A 24892-nucleotide genomic window follows, 5' to 3' on the forward strand; every position below is an offset into this window, starting at 1 on the left:
CAGGTCAGGTTCTTTGAGAGGCTACATGGAGGGACAAGAGCAAATCTATGACTTTCAGGAGTGATGTGATATATGCAAATATGTGTAATATAAAGTCAAATATAGTCTTATGACAAATATCAACCTTGAAATCTTCCTTTCTGCTCCTAATTGAATGTGGCCATTTTCACACTCAGTCAGAGGCATCCACAAAATAATTCTCAGAGAACAGGATTTTTGAAACACAGAGTTAAAAAAAAAAAGTTGACATTTTTTTTTTGTCTGACTTCAAAATAGGCTCTTGAAGCCCACATCACACACAATAATTGAAAGGAAAAGCTTTGATTTATAGGAGAAAATGTTTGGCTGTGGCTCTTAAGAATCAAAAGAGAAGACCCTGACAGAAGTAAAATAGAGTTTATGCTTCAATGGTGACCTGGAAAACTAATCAGAAAAAAACTCGTGGAGGATGAAGAGAGGATGAAGGTCACTCAGGCTACAAGAAGTATGGAGTTAACCCTCCCAAGTGGTACTGCCAAGGAACTGGGGAAATGATCCAAAGGGAAAATGAGAAGGGAATGTTCACCAGCAACAGGGAAAAGGTGGAAATCTCTCTGAAACCTGTAGGGTGCCCAAAGATACCATATGCTCTCTTCTCATCACTTTCTGAGAGGTACTTTTCAACAGGAGCCTCGTATACATAGAAGCAAACATGTCTACTGCGGCCCCCAAAATTTTTCTGAGTTTTTTCTAAACTGACCTATGTACACGTCTTTCTCTACAGTGACACCAGGCATTCATAAACTCCCAAGGAAGAAGCACACAGGTGTAAGCCTCAGAACTCGTACTTGAGCGAGAGGAGACGACGGTAAAATCTATAATAGGAGGCGAGAAGCACTGGGAAGGAGACATTGAACAGAAATAACATACTTTTAAAGGAAGCCAAGAAACAGTGGTTGTGCTGGACTTATGAAAGAGGGCTTAGGATGTATGCTTGGCCATCGAAACACCTAGAAGTTGCAGCCAGAATCTAGGTAGTGTACAACATACAGCAGAGAGTGCACTGGGAGAAAACTGAGGGTACCTTGAGTATGCTAGTGAAGCAGATTGATCTACTTATACCTTAGTTATATCCTGCAAATTCCTTACTTCCTTTACATGTCAATTGGAAAAGATAAAAACAGAGTTTGAAAATATACAAGTGGAAGAAAGGAAATAAGTATGCATATTTTAAAGTGCCAATGTGTTGCTAATTATTCTGGTTACTTTTCACATATAAGTATTCTCATATTAAATCCTATGAGCTAAGTACCTTCACTATTTTTATTCTACAAAAGAAATAATTAAAGATCAGAGAGGCAAAGTAACCTGGACATTTAACAATTATATGCAGGGCTGTTATTCAAACACAACCATTTCTGCCTCCTAAGTTCATGTTGTTTCCCAAATGAGTTAGCTAATGATTTAATAAAGGAAACTAAAGTGTTTTTAAAATGTCATAACAAGTTGAAAGAACCAGCATCCCATTTCACAGTGCTGATCCAAGTCCTGCCTTTTCTGCTTCTGATCCAGCTGCCTGCTAATGAGCCTGGGAGAGCAGTGGAACGTGGCCCAAATACTTGGGTGCCTGCCTCTCATGTGAGAGATCTGGATGGAATTCCTGATTCCTGGCTATGGCCTGAATGAAACATGGCTATTGGGGGTATTTGGGGAGTAATTAGTGGATGGAAAATCTCTTTCTCTTTCTCTGTCTCTTCCTCTCTCTGTGTTGCTCTGCCTTTCAACTAACTAAATACATAAATACTTAAAACAAGGTTGAAAGGATGGGCAAGTGTTAAGTGGTTAAGACGTCAGTTAAGACATCCAGGTCCCTTATAGGAATGGCAGGATCCATACTTGGCTCTAGCTCCTGACTCCAGCTTCTCAACAATGCTGACCCTCGTATGCAGCACTGATGGCTCAAGTAATTAAATTCATGCTGTCCATATCGGAGACCTGGTCTGAGTTACCCTTTCTGGCATATGGTCCTGGCCCTGGTCCAGCCTTCACCATTGTGGGAATTTGGGGAGTGAACTAACAGATGGGAGTGTTCTCTTTCTGTCTGTCTCTCTCTCTGTCCCTTTTCCCCCTCCCATGTCTATCAAAAAATATTTGAATGGTAGCTGTATTTATCACCACCCAAAACAATATAAATTTGAAAGAATTTGTGAATATGGTTTGACATTTTATTTTTTAAAAATGTAGTGTGTCCTCTGCATATGAGTCCCTTCAATTCAACATGGGTTGGGCATTTATTCATTTTAGGCTAAGTCCCTATAAACAGAATACAGTAGTTTGCCTATCTGAAGTTTACCTTTTTACAGTTTGAGTTACCTGCACTTAAATGTCCAAAACTATTAAACAGAATTTTCCATAAATAAATAATTCATGTTTTATTTATTTAAATTTTTATTCATTTCTTTTCATTTTATTTGAGGAATGGAAAGAGAGTGAAAGAAACAGAGATCTTCCATCTACTGATTCACTTTCCAAATGCCTGCAACAGCAGGACTGGGCAAGGCCAAAACCGGGAGCCCAGAACTCAATCATGATCTCCATGTGTGTGACAGAGACCCAAGTATTTGAGTCATTACCTGCTGCTTCTGGATGTATATTACCAGAAAGCTGGGCCAGAATTGGAGGAGCCCGGTACTTGAACCAGGCCCTCTGATTCAAGTCCTGGGGTCCTCCAGTATACTCTGGACATCCCAAGTGGTGAGTTAACTACACTGCTCCACACGCCTACCCCAACATTTGTTAAGTTTTAAGTTGCAATTCATTCTGAGTAGCATGATGAAATCTCCTACCTTCCCGTTTTACAGTGTCTTCCTGCATGGGAATCATCCCTTTGTAGAAATAATAGTATCTGAAATCATTAGACCATTAAGGTGAATAAACCAAGTAGCACTACCTTAATTATAAGATACTGCTATACAAATAGGAGATTACTATAAGACTTGACTTGTAGAGAATACTCAGTCTTCACTTCTGGGATAGATGTTACGGCACAGTAGGTTCAGCTGCCAGATGCCAGATTCCCTTATCAGAGTGCCTTGTTTGAGTCCCAGCTGCCTCACTTCTGATTCAGCTTCTTGCCAATGCACCTGGGAAGCAGAAAATGATGGTCCTAGTTCTTAGATTCTTGACAGCCACACAGAAGACTCAGAAGGAGTTTCTGACCCCTGGCTTTGGCCTAGTATAGCCCTGACTATCACAGGCATTTGGAGAGTGATCCAACGGATGAAAAAATTCTCTCTTTCTCAATCTCTCTCTCCCTCTCTCTTTTACTCTGTATTTCAAGTAAATAAATAAATCATTTCTAAAAAATCTTTTCTTCTGGTCTCCTAGTCTGAGTTATGGTTAAGGCGTTTATGCCAAGTACTTAGCCAGCTCACAGAGAATCTGGATTTAAAGTATCTATTTCCCCAAAACTAATTATGGTTTAAAGCCATCCACAAAAACTTATTTTGGCCCATGAGTGGGAACATGTCTGTAATAACTGTCTTAAGCTTGAAGAATTAGAGATTGGATTCAAACAAACAAAAATCATAATGCTTTCAGTGTAAAAGGATTATTGACCTTAAGTAAAAATATTTATTTTGCTATGAGATTGAATTTACCTATACTAAATCATTCTTACTTCTTATTCCTAAAATGAAATATTGACATCCAGAAAGCTACCTTATCCACACAAATGACAGCATTAAGGTCAGCCTGGAAAGCTGAGATTGATCTGAGCCAGAGAAAAGTTTAGAAGGGCCATCATCAAAATGAGGACAATAAATTTCAAAGTAAAGATTAAAAATAAAATCAATCCAGGTGAGTCAGAACATTGCTTCTCCATTTTTTAAAATTGCAAGACATGCTCATAAATTTTGATGGCATATCTCTGAAGATGAAATCTTAGTAGCCAATAGTGGAAATTGATGGTAGGGAAAGTGGTACCTATAGGAATAAGGAGTAGAAAAGAAGACCACATTGTGGAAATAATATGCTTTATCGTTCATCTTTCATTCTTAATGTAACAAACATTTAGATAGTTTCTACTCTATAATAGATAGAAGGAAACACATTAAGCAGTATGGTCACCATGGAGCTTATATTTATTTAAACAAATAGACAAAGTTAATATTTCTTATTTTGTTTTATTTATTTATTTATTTTCATATATTTTAAATATGTATTTTTGAGAGTGACAGAGAGCAGGAGAAGTAGAGAAGTGTTGGCTGCAACAGCCAGGGCTGTGTCAGGATGAAGCCAAGTCTCCCACATCAGTGGCAAGTACATGGGCCATCCTCCATGCCTTTCCAGGTGCATCATCAGGAAGCTGGAAGTGGAGCATCTGAGCCTTGAGCTGCCACTCAAACATGGGTTACCAGCATTGCAAGCAGTGATGCCACCCACTGAGCAATAACACAGGTCCCTATTTCTTGAATAGCTTTATAAGATGGTGTTCTGATATATGCATACATTGTGTAATGTCCAATCAGGGAGAACATATCTGTCTCCCCAAACATTTATCATCCATTGTTTTGTTCCCACAAAGCGTCCACAGTATACAGGGTAAACCGACAAGCCATTACAATGAATAGAGTGATAAAGGTGTGCAACAGGATCGATGTGCTTGAGCTTTATAGGAGGAATTGGCCTGAAGAAAAGCTTGTGTTAATTCTGTTATTTCCAGACTGATAGCTTTTCAAAATTTTTGGAGGTTTATTCATTTTGAGGCTCAGTCATACTAAAAATTCTTGACTCTTCCTTGTTTTTGTCTTCTATCACTTTCTCAAGTTACTTAGTCTTATTCTATGAAAATATTAAAATTTGGCTCAAGAATGCTAACTCTGACTCTTGCAGTTGGAGACTCATCTAAACTTAATTGGGGTGGACGTTTGATATAACAGTTGAAATGCCATTTGGTATGTCCAATATCCCTATCAAAGAGTCTTGGTTTGAGTCCTAGAATTGCTAATATACACTCTGGTAGGCAGCAGGCAGTGGGTCTTTGATGCCCACTTAGGAGACTTGGATTGAGTTCCTGTAGGATTTTGGAGAGTGAACTACCAGGTATGACCACTCACTCTGTCTTTGTCTCTCTCTGTTTTCTGTCTTTAAAAAATAAATAAATAATTTTTAAGAATGCAACTTGTCTAGGGAAGTATAATGCCTGCAATAACTCAATGTAAAATCGAAGTAATCAATTGAGGAAATGGCCAGACTCCAACTCCACTTCTGATATCTCCAGGATAGTGTGTGGGATTTTAACCTTGTTTAACATGGATGCATCTCATAAATATTAAGGTCCAGCATTTTACTTTCTGACTATACCTTTCCATTCCTTTAACCAGTGGTTAAATGAAATTGATAGCACCAAGGGAAGATTTGTGGTGCATATTATCTGAAACCTACATAATTTCCAGGGCCCTATCTAAGAGAAATCATACAGGGGACTACATTTTGGTACAGGGGGGCTAAGCTTCTGCTTGCTGGAATCTCATATCATAGTGAAGTAGGCAGGCATACAGGTTAAAATTGATCAGATTTGTGAACTGGAAGACCACGCCTTTGCCACGCCCCTGTGTGACCTCATGCCCCTACCTGATGCCTTCGCCATGCCCTTGTGTGGCCTCATTCCCCTACCTGGCCACACCTGGGTGCCCACCAGCCAATCAGGTTAATTAACCACTCCCCTTTGGAAGTGGGTTAAAAGCCTGGGGCACAGTGTGCCCGGCCCCTGCTCTTTTTACCTGGCCTCTTGCTAGGAAGGGGCTTGCTGTAGCCCCGCACCTCCAAGGTGCATGGCCTTCGGACCATGTGCTCTAGGCTTCCTGTCCTAGATGCTCATCCACGTGGCTGGTTCCTGGTGTTTGGTATGAACCCCTATTTACCTCTCTCTCTTAAATAAAGCTCTCACTCTCCTATGCATCTTTCTCACTAAATAAAAGCTTAAAACTTACCATGCTGCCTCGTTTATCTGTGCCAGTGTTTAGAATTCTTCTCTAAATATTAGGCAAGAACCCTCTTGGGCTTATTAATATTGGGGATTTAGTAATCAGCCCGTGGTGAAATCGTAAGGCACCCCAAATTCCGGTAGCACATGTGGCACCCCAGATAGCATTTCTAGGGAACTTTAAGGGGCCACATTTCAGTGTAAATTTTAGGGGGTCTTCTCTGATTTCAATAGGACCAGTTGAAGTTGCAGCTGCTCTGTTTCCCATCTGGCTCCCTGCCCATGCACCTGGGAAAACACTAGTGGAAGGACCAAGTACTTGGGTTCACCCACCTGGGAAAACTGGTTGGTATTCTGGGCTCCTGGCTTCGGCCTTGCCCAGTTCCAGCCACTGTAGCTATTTAGGGAGTAAACCAGTGCATGGAAGATCTCTCTCTCTCTTTCTCTCTCTCTCTGCTTTTCAAAAAATCTTTTTTTAAAAGAAAAAAAAAATGATACAACATTGCAAATGGACAAGGACTTGTAAAACTGAATCTTTATCATATGACCTTAAAAATAAGTCATTAAATTTTAAAAGCAGACAAATGATACATTAACAAATCATTAAAAATAACATTTTAGCTAATGAATGAGTTGTGCCCATAATTCATTTTTGGGGGGTAATTGTTAGCTGTATATATTTGGTTGCATTATTTGCTTCTTTAATTAGCCACTGATTTACAATATTTTTTAAGAAAGGATAGAGGGATAATAAAGTCGGGTGGCAGTCTTTCATTTAGCTTGGTAAACAACAAAGTATTTTATTAAACTTAATTTATTGAAGCAGGACACAAAGAAAAGTGTAGTAACATAAGGGTGTGGCTTCATGGCTTTTCCCAGAGTGAAATACCTGTAGAATGACCAACAAGACTAAGCTCTCAGGAAGCCCCCGCTGTGCTCCTCCTGTCATTGCAGTTTCCTCTCTAAAGGTCTCCACCCTGATTTATAACCACATTATACATTTTTATGTGAATTTTCCAGGTAGTAATCTTTCCATGTTGTTGAAATTCTATAAATGCAATTGCTTGGGATGTAGAGGTATTTTTGTTTGTCTGTTGTGCATAGTTTCTTTTGCCAATTACTATGTCTAGGATATTCCTTCATTTTGTTGCACATAGAATAGTGTATATATCTTCATTGCACTGTGAGGCATTATAGAAAAGACCTTGTTGTCTTACATCATTGTCAGTGCCAGTTATTATCAGTCATTTTGATTTTGGCTATGTAGGGGAGTGCAACGTTATCATGGTTTAGCCAAATTTGCATAATAATTTATTTGTTATTTGAATATCTTCTTTGCAGTACCTAATCAAGTCTTTTTTTTTTTAAACCTTTTTTTCCCTTTGGAGTTATCTGATACTTAATGCTGATTTTTAACCCACTAGATGAAATGCCCATTCCCAAACATTGTTTCTTTTCCACAACCCACATATTTCTTGTGCTGGATAGTCTGGGACACATTCATTCCATGATTCAGTCTCTGGCCCAGCATTTGTGCATCATGATTTTGATAGATCTGCACAGTAAGTGGTCAGAGTATTCTTGGAAGCTATTCCTACATTGGAATTGTTAGCAATAACTTAACTGTACATGGAAGTAACTTCAAACTACATAAATAGATCTTATTAAGTCCAAACTAAATGTTTTCTTCACTCAAGTTCCTCTTAGCTAGCTCCCAAAATACTTGCTCTACTCCAAAAGCACCCAATACAAGCAATATGATGGGGGGGGATGGCAAATAGGAGAGGAAGAAGAAATTTTACCCTATACTTTCTCAATGGGATAATAGAAAATAATGTATGCAAAACTCAGTTATTGGGGGAGTGAAAAAACTGAAATACAAGTATCTTTAACACATAAGCAGATATATAGTCATGGATGACTATCACCATCTCACAAGTGAGCACAGGCAACTAAGAAAATATGTCTAAAAGTTCTTGCTGAAGAGGGGCAATAACTTTTTTTCATATGTTGAGGGGCACTATTTTGACCAGTTGATGTTAAAATGGCTTACTTTACTAATTTTACCAAAACATAATGCCCTATGTACGCACAGTTAAGTCTTTTCTAAAAGATTGTGTAGGAACTGAAACAAATGAGGGGCTCTGAAGCCAAGGCTCCATTTGCTTCATGTTCAAACCATCCAGAGACACACACTGCAGCAAGATTTGTGAACTACGAAGAGCACACATAGCTTTTCCCCAGCAGTGGGGATTCCCATCACAGGTGTTAAGCAATGAAAACCAACAGATGAAAAATTAACCATATCAACTTATTTTCAGTGGCACTACTTTCTATCTCTGCCTTCAAAGGCAGGTTGAAGGAGATTCCTCAAAGTAGTGACTGGAAAGGACTGAGTAGAAAGAGTGCACTAAACCACAAGAAGAGAGGAGAGAGGCCACGAAGTCAGCTCAGATTCTAATCTATTGACCTACCTGCAGGATCCTACCAATGGTCCCCAAGGAGGCAAGTGTTTAATTATGTAGCTATTTAAGTATTTATGAAAATATGGAGGTTACATCAAGGCTGTAGATATTATATTACCCATGGCACTGGAATTCTCTAAATCTGTACCTTTGCACCTGTATCTCCTGTACCTCCTTCAAATACCTTCTCCATTTCACAAACTGTTAGTATTCTTTACACTAATGCCTCATCATATCAATCTTTCTTTACTCTGCCATGTTTCTAATAATAGTCATGAGATTTAGTATTATCATTATTTTTTAGAAAGTCCTTCTTCTGTAGTCTATGTGTCATTTGCAATAAAATGTGTCTGATATAAGCCAAGTAGAACAATGCCTGTATGAATTACTAGATATGAGAAGTACTTAGAATTTGCTACCATTTTCAGGCTTTAAGAGAAGAGGATAGAGAGTGCTTAGACAATAAAAAGAGCAGTAGCTCTATTTTATAATAGTTAGGTTGTAATTATATACCAGATCAGGAGTTGACTAAAAATCAATAGGTACACATATATATGCTCCAAGTTCCTATCTTATTAAATTATTACAGGTGCAGTATCATTAGTTTCTTTACTCAAATTAAGAAAATTACACTCTCTGTTGCATATTGTGTGTTTTATGAATAACCATGATATAATTTTGATTGTATCAAAAATTAGTATTCAATGAGTAGACCTCAGGAGGGATTCATATAAAGATTATATTGCTCTCTTTGCTTGATTTTGTTCCTGAAATCTTGTTTAACTTTGCTCAAGGCTTTTTTGTGGTGTGGGCTGTAAGACATGTACCTTATGTATGGAAGAAAGATCCAAGCAATGAAGACAGAGGTAACTCATATTTTAAAACAAAGAAAGGGAACCATTTTTATGATGTGAAACATTTAAAGTATCATAATGGTATGTTCAATTTGCTTTAAATAACTGTGAGAGAAGAGTTAAATGCAGCTTACCCTTCTTGCCAATCGGCCCAGTCTTGCCGATATTACCCTGGGCTCCTATATCACCCAGTTCACCTTTAATTCCTGAGAAGAAAAGCATATCATCTTTATGTCATAAGGTTTTATCTGCCCCTTAAAGATGTGCCTATATGATATTCACCTGGAGGAAACATCAAAAAGTGTATTTATGTACCTGTGATATCTAACATATATCCTGTGCTATATTATCTACTTTAACAGATATGATGATTGTATTAAAATGAAAATGTACATGTGTATAATGCTGTTGGACATGATGATATTAAATTACTTACTGATGCAGTATTCTAGAATGGCTATAGCAGTGATGTCTAAAGGTTAGATTAGGGTGAGTGGAAGCAGCCCTGAACTTTATTTTGGATCTGTTCTTTAGAACCATTTTGGCTTCACTTTGAAATTCTATTTTCTTGTTCTTAAAACAAGTCTTGACAACATTAGCCAATTTAAAATAGAGAAAGGAATGTGTAATCATAAAGTGTTGTGATCAAAGAGGTAGTGGATTATCCTACTGAGTTTTTAATCCAAAAACCTATGATGAAGGATCACTGAGTTCTTCCAACATTGTTATTTATCTTTTTTATGATGAACTACAAAATACTTACTAGTTATAAGCTTTATTTTTTGAGAATGATTTTGCAGTTGGTATACATATTTATGAAGTTAGTTTAAATCAGCATTTCTTAAATTGAGGGTGTGTGAGTGCTTTCTTTCTTTTAAATTATTCAACATTTAAAAATAGTGATCTAGGGCAACCCCATCTTGTGCAGCTGGGGGTAATAATTCAACTCCTCGGAAGATACATGTCTATCCATCCCAATCCAGCCAGCAGCTATGTTTTAGAGTCTTGTGAGTGGAATCATTGCCTAATAGCCTTGGTGCTCTTCCCATCCCCTTTGCTCCTACTGCACATTCTACCATTTGTCCCACTGTGTTGTTCTTTTATACAAGGAAAGGAGAGTTAGAAGATCAAGAGATCTTAGGGAATGGTAAATATATCAGTGGGCAGGGCAGTTCTTCCTGTTCCTTTCCATCTCCTTCTTTGACTCTAGACAGCCAAGCAAAGTTGTTGAGTGGGGGCTACTGAGAGGAGATCCAGTTATGAGCACGGCTATGTTTCTGAAACCCAGAGTTTCTTTAGAATTTGTCAACCAAAAAATAATGGTCACAATAAATTCTAAGAAATAACATTTTAAAAACTTTAAAAATAAACTTGGATATTCCCAGAGACTACAACTCCTTGGGGATCCTCAGAGTGTCCCTCTCCAACCAGCCTTGAGGATTCCTCTTGAGATGTGGGTCCATGTGGTGAATTAATTCATGTCTGAAACACTTTTCATGCATGTTGGGAGCTGAAGGCATTAGGATAGCTGCTAATTTTCTGGGAAAGGACTTGGAGAGAGAGAAAAGGACAACTCTAACATTATGGGGCAACTTTATCAGTTTACCTACCTTTGGGCCCCCTGCGCCCCATTTTGCCATACTTTCCCTCTTCTCCAGGATCTCCTTTTTCACCATCATCTCCTTTAAAGACAAAAAACAAGAGAGTGTAGCATACATACATTCTCCACCATGGTAAGGTGAACATGGTTAGACACCATCCCTCAAGTCAGTGCTTCTATCTAACTCATATGTGAATCTGAATATAGGCTCACAAGGGCTGAACACTCAGGTTAAAAAAAAGACACTTCCTATATATTTTCTCTTTCCCTTTCACCAGCACCCATCTCTATGTTTGAAAAATAGTCTGTTGTTAAATCTCTGAAAAGTTTGTTTGTTCTGACAAAACTTTATAATTGCTGTAAAATTCTAGAAGCATACTATACACCAATATACATACTCTAAGTACATATGTTATGTACATATAAATATATACCCAAATGTTACATTATAAACATGTAATCTATATGTATGCATATATCTATACATTTATACATGTGTATTAACATTACATACATATACATACTTATTGTATATATACATATACATAATCTACACATTTTGCATACTTATCATACATAGTATTATTTACACATAATCATAATATATGCATATCAATATGTGTATATTACATACAAAGAATATAATATGTACAAATATCATAATATAGACATATGTCACATATATACACACAAATATAATATGCTTATATAAATATCAATATTCATACAGTACACAATATACTCAAATACATAATAAATATACATATATGGTATATTTTGTGTTACATATGTACATTGTATTACATGAATTGCACACATATGTGTAGTATGTACATAAATTTATTATCTCTGACTACAGTGTTGGGAATCCCAAATTGTAACAGGAAGCTGAGCTCAGGAGACAAGGAATGGCAAACAGCTGTAAAGCAGTCTTGTTCAAGTAGCAACCGCTTAGTCACAGGTGTGTACAGCTCCAACCTCCTGAACATTCAAGAGAGACTGAGTGATGGTTTAGAGAAAGCTACTCTGGTCTTTGAATATGGAGTCTGCTTTTAATATCATGTTAGTAACTGATGGGCTGAGTCAATTGGCTTTGGATTAAGACAAGCTGAGACTTGGAGAAAATTGAATACACAACCTCTGCCCCTGAGTTTCACTTTCCTCTCCTGCAGATGGAGTTAGTAATACCTTCTAAAGGGGGTTCCTAAGAAATTCTAAGAAGCTATACACAGAAGACCCAGGGCACGCTCAGTATTTAGCCATAGGAGGGCTGCTCAATTCCTCCTCTAAGTTTCAGTTTCCTCATCCCTAATATCTGCCCCCCATAACTGGCTCAGTTGTTTTAGTATCAACACAGAAGCATTTGAATGTGCTTTGAAAATAAAGAGCACAGCACCCATAATATTATGAGCCAATACCTCCATTATCAGCAATCTGAGGACGTGAAGGAATCCTGCCCATCACCAAGAGGAAAGGAGGAGAAACAAAGACTTCCAAAGACAAAAATGAATTTCCTGTGGTCAGAGTTCGGGAGAGAGAATGTTGAGATGTCCATTGATTTATCCAGAAAAAAAAATATGATCAGTGATGATTTTTTTTTTTTTTGAGAGCAGAATGTTAAAGCTTTAAATGAAAGCCTGAGCAATAGATGAGATAGTCATGTCCAGGTTGTGAGATGGGCTAAGCATTGGAATGCTTTATGAGGGAAGCTAGAAACTCCTTCTGGGGAAGGCTTTCAGAAAAGAACAGATGGCTTTGGCAGTCAGAACAGAGGGGTGCAGTGGGGGATTAGGCAGCATTTTTCTAGTAATTATACAGTGTGCCAAGCACTGTGCTAAGGACTTGACATTTAACCATCACAGCAATTCCAGAAGTGGAAACTATGCTACATTTTATAAATGGGAGAAAAAGCAGACTCTATGTAGTTAGGTTGCTTGCCTATTGTTATAGAGCTTGTTGGAGCTGAACAAGGATCCAGCACATGTTTGCACCCCAGTAGACTCCTAACAGGATACAGTCTCTTTCATCCTCAGGTTCTATGACTCTTAGCAGATGGTGGATTTTAGAGAATCTGGCCCTTTACCAAATTTTCAGGGCAAAAAGAGGAAATGTAGAAAGAATGACAGTTTTTATTCCCTTTTAAATAAGAAAGATAGTGGGAGAGAAAAAAAAGTTTATTATCTCAAGGACTTAATTTAATGGAAATGTACCCTTGAGGTGGGTCAGTATAATTGAGATCTGGCTTTGCTACTCCCTCAGCTAAGGAACCTTGGCGAGTCCTTTAAATTTTCATTCATTTGTAGAAAGGACAAAATAACACCTTTCTTCAGAGAATTTTTAACAAAGATAAAGTTAGAAAGGTATTTCCTACAAGAAGCCCTGTCTAACAGTCTTAGGCTGAGCTACATTCTCCTCTAATTACCTTTGTTGTCAGAAATACCACTTTATTCTGAATGTTTCACTTTCTCTCTGCTATCCTTTTTGTCCCTTTTGACCTGAGATATGACTGGGTTCATAAGGGATTCATTCTAGCATCTCTATAATTTGGTGCAGCACTTGGCTGTAGTGTTTGATACATATAATACAATTAAATATACTTTGTGTGAACATAAAACATTTACAAATGTGATCATAGTGTTTATTGAGTATTATGTGCCAAAAGTATTCTCACTACATGACATGTATTCCATCACTTGATCCCCATAGCAACCTTTGAGTTCATTACTATTCTTGGCTTCATTTTACAAGAGAGAAAATGGGGTTAAAGAGAAGCTAAGTAATTCACCAATAGTTACATAGGTCATAAGTGGTAAAGACAGCATTCAAACCAGAGCATTTGTTTTGAGAATCCAGGCTCTGAACAAGCTATATTATTTGGAACACATTTCTGTGCTGTAATTTCAGAGTCTTGGGTGACTTTTCCGTGCAATGTAACTAACAAGGCATATCCTGCCCAGTAAAAAGCCACATGTATGTGAGTTACAGATATCATTTTTATTTGCTCTCTTCTTCCGCTTTCCCTTTCCCATTCTTTTTCAAGCCCAAGTCTTAAACGGAGGCAGCCAGGTAAGGGACTTAGTCATCTGCTGCTCCCTGGTGGCTCCTGATGGAGAATCTGGGAGGGTGAATGCAGGATTGTTATTCTTATGACCTGTATGGCTGCATGGGAGCCTGATGGTGAGCTAGTTGCTGGCAGAAGTGAAGTAAACAACTTGCCTTCAGCTTGGGTTCTGGGTTCATTTGATCTTCGGGACTTGCTTTAATGAGAACAGAAGGGAGACACAAAAGCAGTTTTGGAAAGGACTGTCAGCTTCTATCCTCCTGGCCATAATTCACTGGAATAGCAGGGCAATTTAGACATCCTGTCCTTCATTACTGAAGAGCTACTTACATTTGAAAATTAAATGAAAAGCTATAAACTGAAATAAACTAATTCCAGTTTTACAAAAATGATCTGTTTGGTCCCTCCAGCAGAGTTCCAACAGGGCATTGAATAGACCAAGTTTTCTTAGGCTGATATTCTTCACAAGCAAAACACCTTTTAAAAATTGAATTATACTTTGAAACTGAATAGTCAAACCTGGATTAGTACCCTGTACTTAAGGGTAGTTATTTAGTAGTAAATTAGCAATTCACCAAATTTACCAGTCCCCTGCTGCCTTCCCTTCCCTTCCTCCTTATCCTGAATTGTTCAACTCCATTGCTTCCTTATTCCTCTTCCTAGGGCAAAGGTGGTGGCATTGCAGTGTTAAAAATGGTCTGGAGCAAGACATTTCATTTCTCTGACTCTTAATTCCCTCATACATATATGAAAAAAATAATCCCTACCTCACAGGATGTTTGGGAATTACAGGCGACAATAAATGAACAGAGTTCAATGCAATTCCTACTCTATTCAGTAAACTCATCTGTTGTCTGCTTTATTGAGAGCAGAAAAGAAGTATAAAAGGGGTTATTCCTTTGTGTTCCAGACCTCAGTCCCATCTATAATCATTACTTTTTTGTTCAACTATGTATCTTTTTATTCCTATATTATCAACATGTTCATGTAGTTAAAGATAGAGGTATACACCCATTACTGTGAGTTAACAATTTGCATGTTGTCAGTGCTTCATCTACTTATTTGTGCTGATTTTTTTTTCAAAAAATGAAGATTGTAGACATGACATATGTCCCTGAAATACTTCAACAAGTGTCTCAACAACTGAGCTCAACAGGTGAGAATGCTCACCTATAAAAACATAATACCAACCTTACTTTTTAATGGGCTTTATTTCAAAAAGTTGGTGGAAAATGGAGTGAAAAGATAAGCTTTTTTGTGAACAAGAAATTTTTGAAATCCATGCTTACTTTTTTCATAGCATGCATTTTCCAGAAAGAGTCCTCATATTGGCTAACATCCTTGCGATAGAGTTCTGTGATCTCATTTATCTTGAGCCTATACTACTGTGCTACTTGTAATAAGAAAAAAAGTGAGCACTCAGGAAGAGAAGTAGAAATTCCAAAGAATAAGCCTAGGTCTTTTGAAAACAATCCATGAAGCATAATTCAACTTTCTCTTCTGAAAGAACTACAGATAGGTCAAGAAACACCATGGGCATTTGGAAGAAGACTTTGGTCATTCCCTACAGGCCATTCCAGGTCATCCCTGGAAAGGAAAGATGAAAGACTGACAAACACTATGGACACCAATCTTACATATCCTGAGCTCAAGTCCTCATGTGTTGCTTACCTGATTTGTGAAAATCAGGCATGATATTTAACCTTTCAAAATCTCTGTTTTCTTATCTATCATCAGGAAAAGCCAGACTATCTACTTGATTTAATCTCCCCCATTGGGGATTGTTTCCTCTCTGTGAGATACATGCTATTATGATTACAAATCAATCTGAGAGTTTTGTGATGGAAACTGCAGATAGAGGAAGAAATTGATCAAATGTTTCTCCTTGTTCCCTGTCAGATGTGGGTTGGAGCAGTGTCCACTATAACCTGTACCACTCCTGCTAATGTTGATTGCCTGAATGTGAGATTCTTCAACTGTCTAAATGGTTTGAACCCTAGAACTGGAAGCCATCACTCAGTTAATGGAAGCCAACAGGAGAGGGTAACATGTAATTTTAAATGAAACCTCTGCTAGCATGTCTGCTGACCCCCAGGGGTAGCAGTGGGCACCTTCTGTGGAGTGATTATGGACTCATGGTGACATTTCCTCACAACTCTCTTTCCTCATTTGAGACTCTGAAGGGAAGTTTTCTTATTGCTTTTAATAAAAGCATAAAATGAAAACAGCATGATTTCTAAACAAAGAATGATTTTAGATGCTGTAGGTTTACTATCTCCATTGCAGTAAGGTAGCTTATCAGTGGAAGAGACCCAAACTTTGGCCAATCATGCTTAAGAACAATAAACAAAAATATTCTTTCCAGGAATAGAAATCAATCTTTCCACTACAGTGGCTTGGAGTCCTCTAGGAGATTTTCCTGGGATTGTCCATGAACATTGCCTTATGCAGTTATGACAAATATGCATGAAATAAGATTCATATAAAACAGTGAACTCTTTTCCTAACACATTAAAAACATACAAAAAAGTTGCTTATTCTGTGCCTATGGAAGGGTTAGGGATATAAAAGTATCAGTTACAAATCAGTCCCAATGAAATGACAGACTTTAAATAGGAAAGCTATTCCCAGAATAATCGCACAAGGAAGAGAGCAACTCTTTACAACAATGCACTGTGACAAGGGTTTCTACCTTCAGGAATCACATATCTGCAGCTGGAATGCTTATTCAAGTCCAATTTGAAAAGTTTGCCATGAACAGAGAGGAGTTTTATAATCACATGGCTCAATTAGGCTCAAATCATGATTTGACCACATAGTAGCTCTTCGAGCTTATATTAAATAACTTACATTTATTAAAATTGAATTTTAATAATTTTATTAAATAAATTGTCCATATAAATTATTGAAATTTAGATTAATTCTTATACTAAATAATCAGTGTCCTACCCTGGAAAATGGGGATAATGACTATTTTCTTACAGGATTACTTGAGGATCAAATGAGATTTTTGGATGATAAAATCCAAAAAGGAGTCCCTGCAGTCAGTGTACTCTCATCGATGCATTACTATTGTGTGCAGAACCAGCATCTATTATTGTCATTCTCATCACATCCACTCCATGTGCTCACTCTGAAATATTCTGCAGGAAACCACATTCCCTCTCTCTCAATCCATTTGATTCACTGTGATTGGTTGACATGTGACCTATTAAGAGCCAGTAAGTCTCAACTTAGGTATTTTAGTTGTACTTTCAAAAAATGGTGACTTGTTCATCTGCAGGGGCTGCAGACAGGATGGGAAAGTGAGTAAAGTACCTGAATTTGTCTTGATCTCATAAGGACAGAACCTGCTTTATGATATGTCATTATAGAGGAAAACAGATCCAGGTGTGAAGACTGTCTGAAACACACAACTCAAGCGTCTGGGTCTAGCCAACTTGAATCCCTTCATGTTACATGAACTTGTAAGTTCCGCTCTTCTCTTTTGTGTGTTGATTTGATTGGCTTCTTTGGTTGGTGTTGTTTTTGTTTTTCATTTGCAAACACAAGTCTCCTACCCCCCCCCCAAAGACTAGACAATTGTCGGAAGAATAGTTGCTTTCCATGAGGAAGTTAAAGGCTCAGAAGAAGATGGGCATGAAGGCAGGTAATTACTGTGATGAATGCTAAGTTGCTGTCATGAAAGCACAAAGGAGTAAACACCTAACTCCACCTGCTCACATCTAAAACTCTCCCCCAGTGTTTCCTAGGAAGGAGTAATTGAATCAGATCCCTTGAATTGAACTCCTCAAGAATACACTTGCATCTCAAGGCATGTGCAAACAATAAGCTAAAAGTCAAATTTTTCATTATATTAGGCCCAGCCAATGCTAAAATTTCCTCACCCTAAAAGTTCCTGTGGGTTTTTATCATCTGTTGCACTACTCACACCATGGTAGTCCAGCTCATGTGCTACCTCCTCTACCAGGGAGTCTTCTCAGTGCAATTTCTCCTGCTTCATGCCCCTCTTTCATAGTCAGGGTTAATTTTCTTTCCTGAAGGGCACTCTGCTCATACCTCTTAGCATCCTCCACAATGAATCATAAAATAATGAGACCAGTCAAGGATGATAGATTGCTTTCTTTGTGTTCCTAGCACTGGACACAGAGACTGAGAAGTAGTAGGTTCTGCTCAAAATCATTTTCAAAATGAAAGAAGGAACATCCCAAAAGACAAGATGGATAAATGTGAGCCTAATGACAATGCAGTCAGATGAATTTGTAATTGATTGAAATGTCATTCTCAATAATGGGTGATTAATGAATTGACTTCAGTCTGCTGGGAGGTCTCTAGTCATGGACTGTTCCCTAGTAAGACAGTCCAGGCAAACACATAAACCATCATCTCCACCCGTATTTTCATCTATTCTTCTAATTGTCCTGTGTCTCACAATCTTATGCCATATGCTGATTTCCCGGCTCAATACCTAAATCAGCCTCCATTCTCACCTTGATTCTGACTTTTTCTCACATCCATCCTTTTTTTATTCTACTGATTTCTACTGCCATTATTTTTCATCTTATCATCATGGGACTGATTAAAAATACAATGAGTAAAATTATATTACAATTATTGAAGTTGTATTAAAATATAATATTATGCTGATAATAAAAATATCGAATTTAAGAAAGTTCTGTGTTTATGGAGTGAGCTCCATGTTATACTATGTATAGACTGTCTCTTGGAACAGCAATATGTTACCATTTAAACAAAGAAGTAAATAAATAGAATAAATGCAAAGAAAATTGTTAATAATGAGCTATTAATGATATTTACATAGGAGAAGTAGGCCCAAAAGGGAAGGATAACAAAGAAGAGATTGTTATCTTTTCCTTTATACATCTATATTTTGTAGATATTTATAAATGTTACATGTTACAACCACCATGAAATACTCTTTCAGTTGGAAAAGTATATTGCAAACAGTACAAAAAGAAGTTTGACCCTCGTTTCTCTTTATAAATTCTTCACATGATCCTTGTCTTGATTTGAATTCTAATTTTCTTGAATTTATTAATGAGATTATTTCCCTGGTAATTCACCATCTGGTTCTTTGTTACTGCTTTCTATTTGCTGCTTTGGATGATTACTTAAACAGTGCATTTTTTAAAAAAGACTTATTTATTTATTTAAAAGGCAGATTAACAGAGAAAGAGAGAGAGACAGAGAGATCTTTCATCTGCTGATTACTCTCCAAATGGCCACAGCAGTCAGGTCTCAGGCAAAATCCAGGAGTCAGGAGCTCCATCTTGGTTTCTCATATGAATGGCAGGGATCCAAGTACTTGGGCCATCTTCCCACGCCTTCCCAGATGCATTAGTAGGAAGTTGGATTGGAAGTGGATTAGCCAGGATGTAAACAGCCACTCTGATATGGGATGCTAGCACCACAATTGTTGACTTACCCCACAGTATCAAAACACCGGCCTCTAAATAATGCAGCTTAAAACTGTTTGTATTAATGTTGCTGATTTAGAGTGTAAATTCCTTCTGATATGAATGGATATTCTACACTTTAATTCTGAAATGGTATTCAAATCTTTAAAATTTGCTTCTTGTTCACTCTGAACAAAAATACGTATTGCATGTTTACTAGCTATCAATTCTGTTTGGGATCTAAGGGTTCAGGACTACCTTGGACAAGACCTGATCTATGTCTGACAGTTTGGGAGGTGGGGGAGAAAGCTTTCCAAGGAGCAATTTGCTAAACGGAAGCTGGAGTGTGTTTTGGTGCATTATAGCAAGGTGAGCCTTGGAAAGCATCTATGACATGGGAGTGAGGGCACTTGACATTTACTCATCTATATTAATCTCTTCTCAAATTACATGATAAAATATATATAAGGAAACAACAGAAAAGTATTTCTTCAATATTAACATGTAAAACAAGTGCAAGGAAATACAATATATAAGGTGATATAGTGTGATGAATTTATCTAATAATAATAAAATCCATGCCAATAATAACAGCTAATATAACCATGGAGTTCAGTAGGACTGATGTGAGTTACCATGACTTAAAACAACCCCATCAATCCCAAGAATTCCTAAACTTCTTTTCACTTTGAGCTAGTTCCTGTCCATCCCAGCAAAAAAAGAGGAGTATTTCAACAATCCCACAACCCTTCATGCTTGAATTGCAGAGCATCCATCCTTTGTTTACAGGTTTCTTGTTTTAAAGAATTACTCCTTGGAGATGGCAAGTCTCACAGTCACTGCATGTCTGAGGGGAGGGAGTAGAGAAATCTACATTGTATTTCATGAAAAATACAACATTAAGGTTTGTAGGCAGGTTTTCTCTGGCCTGTACATATCATTAATTATTAAAAGGTATTCTCAGCAGAGTCAGTAGAAACAAACCCAAAGAGCAATTCCACCAATCCTGGATTAAGTGGCCTGCTTCTGCAAAGCAATGTGCCAGATAAAAGTATGGGCTCTAGGATCAAACTTGCAATATCCTGGCTGACATGTTTTTCTTCCAGATGTTTTTTGCTTCGGGCATTAACATGTTTATAATACTCTAGATGTAACTTACAATATTCTATCTAAAATTTATTTTGGTACAAAATGTGGAAGAAACAAATTTAAAGAAAAGAGAAGACCATCATTACTAAATGTGAATAATACCTTGGGATCCTCAGCTATTTGTAAAAATGGCAGTGTCCTTTGGGAAAGACATCACTACATGAGACAAAATATGAAAACCGAGTCAAGGCTACAAGTCAGGTGATCAGCTTTTCTTGAAATTATGGCTAAAAATGCTTATTTCCAATTGCGTATGGACTTTATCTTCTTAGTATCCCAAAGCAACTCACCACAGTTTAGAACTCAATGAGGGTCTATCAATTTTACTTCTGATTGCTTCTCTAATGTACCCTCTTTTTTTCTATCCCAACATCCCTAATCCATTTCTTATTTTTAATTTATGTCCCACCAAGATCTCACACTCATTAGTCTATCTTCAAAGAGATGGATCTATTGAAAATCAAATCTGCCATTCTACTAGATATCCTCCATTGGCTTTTCTGGCTTAAACTATCATTTGGCTGAAGAAAGAAATGAACATGGAAGCTAATGAAAGCAGTGATCGCTAAACAGTATACTAAATGTTTTAATTTTCAAGATAAGCATTTGGGATGGGCAATAACAGTATCTCCACTTCAAAAATAAAGACAATGGGGCCGGTGCTGTGGCCTAGAAGGTAAAGCTGCTGCCTGTGATGCCAGCATCCCATATGGACACTGATTCGTTTCCTGGAAGCACCACTTCTGAACCAGCCCCCATTCTAGTGTACCTGGGAAAGCAGAGGAAGATGGTACAAGAGCTTAGGCCCCTGCATCCATGTGGGAGACCCAGCAGAACCCCTGGTTCCTGGCTTCAGATCAGCCCAGCTCCAGCCATTGTGGCCATTTGGGGAGTGAAGCAGCAGATGGAAGATCTCTCTCCCTGTCTCTCCTCTTCTCTCTGTATGTCTGCCTTTCAAATAATTAAGTAAATCTTTGTAAAAAACAAAGACACTGAGGTTTACAGTCACATGGCTAGGTGAGCAGCAGAGCTCCAATTCCTACCCATACCTCTGCATCCAAAGCCCATGATTTTTAAGAACATGCAAGTATCCATTACCAGGGTCCTGATTAGTTACTGATATAGAGTTGAATTATAATGTAGGAGGGGGGCAGAGAAATTGCCTGAGTACTGGATACAGTGTTGTTATAATGAATTTAGCAAACAAATTATTTTTTATTATTATAATTCAGTACCTCTAGTCTTGTCTATTAACTGTAGTTGTTTTTTTTTTCTTTTCCTCTTGACCTAACCTTGAAATGTTTTCTTGGCATCTAACCAAACAGAAAAAGATATAGGGAAAATAAATGGTTCTATCTAACAGAGAGAGAAAAAGAGAGAGAAGAGAGAAGAGAGAGAGGGAGAGAGAGAGAGAGAGAGAGAGGGAGATCTCCCACCCTGGTTCACTTCCAAAATGCCCACAACAGCTGGGGCTGGGTCAGGACAAAGTCAGGAGCCAGGAAATCCAGCTGGGTCTCCCACATGGGTGGCAGGGCCCCAACTGCTTGAGCCATAGCCCACCGCCTCTTAGAGTGCATATTAGCAGGAAACCAGCATCATTGACCAAGCAGGGACTCAAATCTGAGCATTCTGATATAGGATGTGGTTTTCTCAAGTAGTGCTTTTTATTAAAAATATTTATTTATGTGAAAGGCAGAGTTAGAGAGAGAGGAAAAGACACACACACACGCATATACACACACATACCCACACAAAGAGAAAGAGAGAGAGAGAGAGAGAGAGAGAGAAAGAGAGAGAGAGAGAGAGAGAGAGAGAGAGAGAACGAACATCAGCTGGTTCACTTCCCAAATGGTAGAAACACTAGGGCTACACCAGGCCAAAGCTAGGATCCAGGAGCTTCATCCAGGTCTTCCACTTGGGTGCAGGGGCCCAAGTAGTCGGGCCATCTTCTGCTGCTTTCCCAGGCCATAGCAGAGAGCTGGATTGGAAGCGGACCAACTGGGATTCGAACAGCTGCCCATGAAATGCTGGCATTGCAGATAGCAGCTCAACCTGCTGCGCCACAACTCTGGCCCCTCGAATGGTGTCTTAACTGCTGCAGCAAACACCTGCCCAAGATGACCAAACTTAGAAGTGGTTGTAGAGTGTTGGAAGGCAGCTACTCAATGTGTGTTAATATTACTGCCCCGCTCCCTGATGGAGGCCATCATTACTGTCACCAGCTGAGAGAGAGAACTTTTCCCTGCTCCCTTTTTGGAGATGTGACACAACGACTCCCAGGAGCAGTCTGTTTTGGCGAACATGGGCAACATTTTTTTAGGAATAGCAAGGCATAGTTAAAGGACATTTTTTGAAGTTACATTAACAGGTCAAGGCCACAAGCTAAACATCATTTGTAGCAAACTTTGGTTCATTTATTAAGTTAAATAGTTATTGAGCATCCACTAAGTGTCAGGAGCATTTCTAGCAGTGGGAAAACATCTTCAGAATGATGGACAAAGCCCTTGCTTTCACAAAGTTTCCATCCTAGGACTGACCATAGACACACGAATACACAAGAGATCTACATGTTGTAGTCAGTCTGTGAAACTCATAAAACGTTTTGAGAGCTGTGACAGATAGTGTGGGTGCAGGAAGGCAGGTTCTGCTGCAAAAATGTCTTTTGAACTAAGAGCTCAAGGAGAAGAAGGCACTATCCTTGGGAAGATTTGGGGTAAGCATGGAATGGGCAGAGGGAGACCAAGAACTAAGACCCTGTGTCAGGAATGAGAGACAAGAGTAGAGGGCATTGAGAAAAATACAATAGGGAAAGTAGTTTGAAGTGATGGTGGAGAGGTGCAGAGAAGCCAGTCATAGAAAGAAAAAAGAGCCCTCACCAAGCCAAAATAATCAGTATGGTAAAATAACACTAACTTCCAAACAAACTAATGACCTAGCAAAGTCACTATCAAGGAGGAGAGATGTCATCACTTTTACCACACTTCAGCTATGCCATGAGTTTATATGAACTCTACATGCTTAAGTATTGCCATTTTTTAAAAAAAGATTTATTTATTTATTTTAAAGCCAGAGTTACACAGAAAAAGGAGAGGTAGAGAGAGAGAGAGGGAGAGAGAGGGAAAGAGAGGGGGAGAGCGTGGGCGAGAGAGAGATCTTCCATCCGCGGGTTCACTCCCCAGTTGGCCGTAATGGCCAGAGCTGTACTGATCCGAAGCCAGGAGCTTCTTCTGGGTCTGCCACCAGGGTGCAGGGTCCCAAGGACTTGGGCCATCTTTTACTGCTTTCCCAGGCCATAGTAGAGAGCTGGATTGGAAGTGGAGAAGCCAGGACTCTATCCAGGGCCCATATGTGATGCTCGCACTGCAGGAGGCTGCTTTACCTGCTAAGCCACAGTGCCAGCCCCAAGTATTGCCCTTTCTAACAAAGTGGCCTGTGGACTATGTATTTGAAGACTGACATACAACTAGTAGAAACTAGGGGATGTCACGAAATGATAGCAGACCTTGAACCACTAGCTAGGGCTTTAAGTTCATGTTACAAGATTTCTCCTACCACAAGACCTGGGGCACTCCATTTGGCCTCACTGGGATTGTTTCCCTTTGGTTAAGGTTAAAAGCATTACTGCCACATAGAGAAATAGTGAAAATTACATGAAGAATGTACTTGAAGTTCTGGTTTTTTAGAAAATTATTATTTTAGTTGGACATATTTGTGGGATACAGTGTAGTATTTTAATGTATGTATTTAATGTGTAATGATCAACCCAGGGAAGTTAGTGTTAGGAAATGAGTTGCAGATTGGTGCCTCCTCACATGGGGCACCAAAATGTTAGGAAAAGAGGTGCAGAATAGAGAGGAGGTGGTGTACAAATTTACAGCCAGACTGAATTTACTTATGGAAAATAAATTCATAGAGGTGGATGACCAACTGTTGGTGCGCACATTGATGAAACATGTGGCAGAAGGCCCTGACCCCCAGGGACTGGCCCTTTCTACGTTTTAGGAGGGCTAGAGATGGGAGTGGGGTAGGGAGCAGCAGGCGGAGGTAAGTTTCTGGAACTGGTCTTTCAGGTGGCCATGGGGGATCAGGTATGAAGGCAATAGCGTGTGAGACCCAACTGAGATTCAAGGACAAGGAATAAATTCCAAGGTTTATCTATTTTTTGGGCAATGAGTGAGAATGACTGAGGCTTATGTCTTTGTCCCATCATTTAGCATATTAAGCCTCTTAAAAATATTTTTAAAAATTTTGATTAACATGAAATAAATGTCCAGTGAGACATTTCAGTAACTGTATAAAATGTGATGTGATTAAATCAGGGTGGTGGACATTTCCATCCCATTATCATTACTTTAGATTTTGAGACCCTGAGCTCCTCTCT

General features: G+C 38.5%; 1 protein-coding gene across 1 annotated transcript in view; it reads right to left on the reverse strand.

The window, feature by feature from the left end:
• Positions 1 to 24892, reverse strand: part of COLEC10 (collectin subfamily member 10) — a 39066-nt gene that overhangs the window by 9428 nt on the left and 4746 nt on the right. The window contains exons 2-3 of the mRNA XM_062188072.1: positions 10895 to 10966; positions 9419 to 9490 (exon numbers count right to left, since the gene is read on the reverse strand). Coding sequence (XP_062044056.1) covers positions 9419 to 9490; positions 10895 to 10966 — 144 coding nt within the window. The remainder of the gene's footprint in view (positions 1 to 9418; positions 9491 to 10894; positions 10967 to 24892) is intronic.

This window comes from Lepus europaeus, chromosome 4 (genome assembly GCF_033115175.1).
Source record: "Lepus europaeus isolate LE1 chromosome 4, mLepTim1.pri, whole genome shotgun sequence".
Lineage (NCBI taxonomy): Eukaryota > Metazoa > Chordata > Mammalia > Lagomorpha > Leporidae > Lepus > Lepus europaeus.